The sequence below is a fragment of the Ostrea edulis genome, chromosome 6, assembly GCF_947568905.1.
Source record: "Ostrea edulis chromosome 6, xbOstEdul1.1, whole genome shotgun sequence".
Taxonomy (NCBI): domain Eukaryota; kingdom Metazoa; phylum Mollusca; class Bivalvia; order Ostreida; family Ostreidae; genus Ostrea; species Ostrea edulis.
Genome location: NC_079169.1, coordinates 86,095,404 through 86,101,673, shown reverse-complemented (window position 1 = coordinate 86,101,673; position 6,270 = coordinate 86,095,404). Strand labels below are relative to the sequence as shown.

Sequence of the window (6,270 nt, the reverse complement as noted above, 5' to 3'; positions counted from 1 at the left end):
TGTCATGCCATTTGTTTTTTACACTCAGAAAAGAGGTAGTTTATACCTATTACCAACACCCTTTGGGAGATTGGGATAAGCGGGGGGTATTCTTAGTGAGCATTGCTCACAGTACCTCTTGTTCATAAAAGCAACAATGTGGATAGCGTTGCCTTTCTCAACTGTTCATCGTCAACTTCCCATATTTAAGTAGCACTATTTCATTATCACCTGCAAATGGTGTTTATATATCTCAACTGATTCGATATGCAAGAGCTTGTTCTGGGTATAGTCAGTTTTTAAATCGAGGTAAGCTACTGACAAACAAGTTGATGGTACAGGGATTTCAACAGTCTCGATTGAAGTCGGCATTTCGCAAATTCTATGGTCGTTATAACGATCTAGTTCGTCAATATAACCTCGCATTGGGTCAAATGCTGTCTGACGTGTTTCATACCGATTGTTAAGCCGTTCTTGGCACACTGATTTTGACTGCGGATAACTCCGTTTACCTGATCAGGATATGGGGCTCACGGCGGGTGTGACCGGTCAACAGGGGATGCTTACTCCTCCTAGGCACCTGATCCCACTTCTGTTGTGTCCAGGGGTCCGTGTTTGCCCAACTATCTATTTTGTATTGCTTGTAGGAGTTATGAGATTGATCACTGTTCGTTATCTTCACCTTGCATTCTTGGGGTAAGTATCGAAAAACATCGATATTTCATTTTATGTATCGATGTATCATATCGACTCCTCTGCATCACAATACATCGATGTATTGTTACACCCCTAGGTGTGACCAGTCGACAGGGGATGAGGAGATAATCACAAAAATGCAAAATTAGGGAGGGGGTCATTTAAAATTCTTCCTTTAAAGAACCACTGGGCCAGAAGCGCTGAAATTTACTTCAAAGTTTTCTGGCATAGTGCATATTCAATTTTGTTAAAATCACGACCCTCGGAGGTAGGATGGGGCCACAATAGGGGATCAAAGTTTTACGTACAAATATATATGGAAAATCTTTCAAAATCTTCGTCTCAAGAACCACTGGGCCAGATGAGCTAAAATTTACATGAAAGCTTCCTGACATAGTGTAAATTCAGATTTGTAAAAGTCATGGCCCTTGGGGGTAGGATGGGGCCACAATATTGGTATCAAAGTGTTACATACAAATATACTGAAAAAATATTTGAAATTCTTCTTAAAAACTACTGGGCTAGGAAAGTACAATTTTACATAAAAGCTTCCTGACATAGTGCAGATTCAAGTTTGTTAAGATCATGACCCCGGGGGGTAGGATGGGGCCAAAATGGGGAATCAAAGTTTTACATGCAAATATATCGGAAAATATTTGAAGATCTTCTCAAGAAAAACTCTAGGCCAGGAAAATAGAAATTTACATAATAGCTTCCAGACATAGTGCATATTCAAGATTGTTAAAATTGTGACCCCCGGGAGTAGGATGAGGACACAATAGGTGATCAAAGTTTTACATACAAATATATAGGGAAAATCTTCTGAAGAACCACTGGTCTAGGACAGTGCAAATTTACATGAAAGGTTCCTGACATAGTGCAGATTCAAGTTTCTTAAAATCATGATCCTGGGGATAGGATGGAGCTATCATAGGGAATCAAAGTTTCACATACAAATATATAGGGAAAATCATTAAAAATGTTCTGAAGAATCACTGTGCCAAAAAAGTATACATTTAAATGAAAGCCTCCTGACATACATGTAGTACAGATTCAGGTTGTAGAAATCATGTTCCCGGGGGTAGGTTGGGACCACAATAGGGATCAAAGTTTTACATGCGAATATATAGGGGGAATCTTAAAATATGGGCCAAGGTGATTCAGGTGAGCGATGTGGCCCATGGGCCTCTTGTTTGGTAAACTTTTTGATATTGACCACTCCCTAGGGTTTCAATTCTTTTTGGATTTCCTGTTCAAGAATGTCATCCAGGCCCTGATCCCTGTCAAAAAGGATGTCTTTACATTGATTTAGCCCATAGTGAGTTTTACCAAGGACGAGTATACTAGCTAGATCTTTCAAGTTCAGCAAGGAAGTAGAATGTTGTTTTTAGAAAAGCTCTAGATTTCAACTTTTTGGTGGATTTTGGAGATTTAATTATTCCTTGTAGACTTTTTGCATAACAAAAGGCAACACTTTTGTTAAAGGCTTTGTTTGTGTTCGTCTGTTAGTTCTGCCTAATGAAACGGAGCCAGTGCTCGGTAACGGGGATAATGTGGTCATTATTTAGAGTGGTCTCTCTAAAGCTATTGAGAAATAAGTTGTTGGGTGTTTTTAAAATAGTCATAGTAAAATGAATAATATTTCGGATTCCTTGCTCCCCGCCCGCCTCAGAGCGCCAACAAGAGTGTTGCGAATCCGCAATTATATTAACATTTTAAAATTATTTCCTGCATTTCTAGTTATTCGGATTTATTATCAGTTTCATTTTATTTGTTATATAGAGAATTTTGATTATTCCGTTTTTGTCTTAGTATGACTTGTCATTAGTTTTTAGTCCGTGTCCGTTTTTATCCGATTGTTTACATTTTAACATTATTATGATAGGAAGTGAATTGAGCAGAAGACAGCGGGACCAACTTGAATGAGTAGATAAGTAGTGTTGATGATAATTGTAAAGAATAAGTAGAGAAGTAAGAATAGCAGGAAGTATATATTAAAGTAGTACATAAGTTGAATTTTACATAAGTAAATTACTGATAGAAACTGGTTTGTGTTTTGATTTTGTCTATTACCTAGCATTTATCCGTAGTAGATAGTTGAAGATTATATTATTCTATATCCAATGTGGCGATTTTAGATTTGTATGATTTAGATATATATTGATCTATATTATTTAATTACATACTCATTTACATATTTCATAATCATTGAATGTGTTATATTTGTTTTATAATGTATTTGTAGATGTGTATCGCAGTATGTGTTTTAATGTTTATTAAATGTGTGAATTTGTGATCTGTGTGTGAATTCAAGGAACAAAGCAACCTTCGCCACATTGTTTGGTGCCGGAACCTGGGAATCCTTCATCTAAGAACTTACATAGATTCTAAACACGGAAACTAAACCGAGAAAATGTCTCTCCCATACTTAAAAGGAAAGTGTACCAGGTACCAAAATTTAATTGAAAAGGAGATAAGCAAAAGTGGAGCTCTCGTTTCCGAGGATGCCATGGAAGAAGATCTATCCGATCTACTTCGTCAGGTGGAATCATCGACAAGGCGACTTAAGGACTTCAGTGGTAAATTGGAAGAAAATATAGAGAAGTGGTCCCTGTCTGTAGAAAGCAAAGAAGTTGACCAAGGTGAAGTAGATAAATTTACAGGTGATATTGCAAGGTTATTTGCATTATTAGCTGCAGCAGCTGAACGCATATATCAACTTATGATGCTGGAGAGGAGTTTACAGGAGAGAATAACTACTGTGAAAGATACACGGGAAACTACTGATTCAAGAATTGATCATATTGTAGTTTTACAAGAAACAATGCAAGAACAGATACTACAATTTCAAGAACTACGGCTTCATCAGTCCCAATTTCATACAGCACCTCAAGGCTCTTTAGCTGTAAGGCTTCCAAAACTGGAACTACCCTCCTATAATGGAGACAAGATCAAATTTAAAGAATTCTGGGATGCCTTTGATGCTACAATCAACAGGAATAGTAAGCTCTCTAGGATTGAGAAATTCAACTATCTTCAGAGCAAACTCACAGGAGAAGCCAAGCAAGCTATTTCAGGAATTTCGCTCTCGCATGAAAACTATGATGTAGCCATTGATATCATACAGGAGAGATTTGGGGATGCACAGTCAGTGATCAATAAACATTATATGGAACTGATCAACATACAGCCTGTGACAAATGATACATTGAGTTTGAGGAGACTATATGATGACCTTGAAAAACACATGAGAAGCTTAGAAGCAGTGCGTCAAGATGTAAACCAGGATGTGTTTGTGTCAATGATAACTTCGAAGTTACCTAAGGAAACACTGCTGCAGCTTGAAATACAGAAAGGAAGTAGAGACAAATGGACTGTTAAGAAACTAAGAGACTTGTTTAAAGCCTATGTCACAGTAAAGGAATCTACAGAATATCAAGCTTCAGATGCTCATAATCATGTGCAAGGTGAAGATAACGAACAGTGATCAATCTCATAACTCCTACAAGCAATACAAATTAGATAGTTGGGCAAACACGGACCCCTGGACACACCAGAGGTGGGATCAGGTGCCTAGGAGGAGTAAGCCATGTGGAAAACCATTCAACAGCAGAGGCTTTCATGGTATCCACTAAAGAGTCAAAGGAAAGAAGGAATGCATCAAGTGCAAAGTCTCCAGTGTGCAGTTTTTGTAATGGATATCATTGGACTGGTGAGTTCAGAAAGTACAGAACCATAGAAGACAGAAAACAAAGAATTAAAGGGAAATGCTATATATGCTTAAGACCCGGACACAGAATTAAAGACTGTAGAGTTGTGAAATCACCACAGGAGCCTGTGTCCAAAGAAATTTCCACATCAGAGAGATGAATCCACAAGGCTGGAAAAATCAACACAGAAAGAAACATCTTGTTTAGCAGACGAGTCACACAAAGAGAAACATTCCACAGCAGAATCATTACAGGAAAGCAGTATGTTTACATCAGGGGATATTGTGTTGATGCAGACTGCCCACACAGAAGTGTCTAATCCTTTGACAAACAAGAAGGAAGCTGCCCGGATTTTAATGGATTCTGGATCCCAGAGAACATACATTACAGAGGATCTAGCAAAAAGATTAAACCTTAGAATGGGTCAAACTGAAGAAATTTCATTTATTACATTCGGTGCTGACAAACCAAAGCGAGTGAAAACTCCACAAGTCATCTTGAAGATGAAACTTAAAGAAGAAGAATTTATGACAATCAATGCCAATGCTGTGCCGAAAACCACAGGAACTATACTGAGAAGACCCATACCACAATTTGTCAGGGAAAAGTTGTTTAGCTTGTGTAGACATCTCTAGATGTCTGATACTATCCAACAGCCTTTGAAGATTCTAGAGTAGACATACTCATTGGAAATGACTATTACCTTGATATCATCTCATCTGAGAAAATAGGGGTACAGGAAGGACTGTATTTATTAGGATCCAAACTTGGATGGATCATAACAGGAAGGACTCACAGCAGTAATAAAGAGAGAAAAGAACATCAGATGATGATAGCAAATGGATTACTGTCAATTACAGAGTGCTGTCTGCGTTCTTCGGAGAGATGTTTGCCAGTGAAACCTCTACTTGAAGACTTTTGGAATTTAGAGACTATAGGAATTAAAGACTCCCCCTATATATCAGATGATGAGGAAGCACTGAGAAATTTTGATAGCACCTTAGAGATGGGAAACAATAGGTATCATGTCACTTGGCCATGGAAGAGTTCATGTCCAGAACTTCCTGAAAACAGAAAACTTGCCTATGGAAGGTTCAAGTCACTTGTACACAAGATGCAAAGCAAGCCAGACTTCTTACAAAAATATGATGAAATTATCCAGGATCACTGTACAAAGGGAATTATAGAGAAGATTCCTCACAGTAGTGAAGAAACAGGGATAAAGCATTATATCCCACATCATGCAGTTATCGACCCAACAAAGCCAACCACAAAAGTTAGGATCGTATATGATGCTTCAGCAAAGTCGAAACAGAGTAACCCCAGTCTCAATGAATGTCTACACAGAGGACCTGTTATGCTACAGGATTTATGTGGACTACTGTTGCGCTTCAGAATGAATAGGATTGGAATTTTAGCTGACATAGAGAAAGCTTTCCTGCAAGTTGGATTGCAAGTCAAAGACCGAGATGCCACCAGATTCTTTTGGTTGAAGGATGTGAACACCCGGAGCATAGAAAACAACACTCAAGTATACCGATTTTGCAGAGTGCCGTTTGGTGTAATATCCAGTCCATTTCTTCTGGCAGCAACTATTGACCATCACCTCTCTATGTACAACAGTAAACAGCTGAAATATTAGAAACAATATCTACGTCGACAATGTAATCACTGGAGTAGATACTGTTACAGATGCAGAAGTTCTATACAAGGATAGTAAAGAGATATTTAGTGCTATGTCAATGAACCTCAAAGATTGGGCTTCAAACAACAAGGAATTTTACAACTACATTCCAAAATGAGATCAGTCTGTGAGAGAGAAGATGAAGCTCTTAGGATTGACATGGATCCTCACTGATGATACACTTGCAGTATCATGTTTGAA

At 38.1% G+C, this 6,270-nt stretch overlaps 1 protein-coding gene across 1 annotated transcript; it reads left to right on the top strand.

Annotated features, from left to right (window-relative positions):
- Positions 1–5,214: 5,214 nt before the first annotated feature.
- On the top strand, positions 5,215–6,027 carry LOC130047340 (uncharacterized). Its single transcript, XM_056142027.1, has one exon. The coding sequence runs from the start codon at positions 5,215–5,217 to the stop codon at positions 6,025–6,027; it is 813 nt and encodes a 270-aa protein (XP_055998002.1).
- Positions 6,028–6,270: the final 243 nt, after the last annotated feature.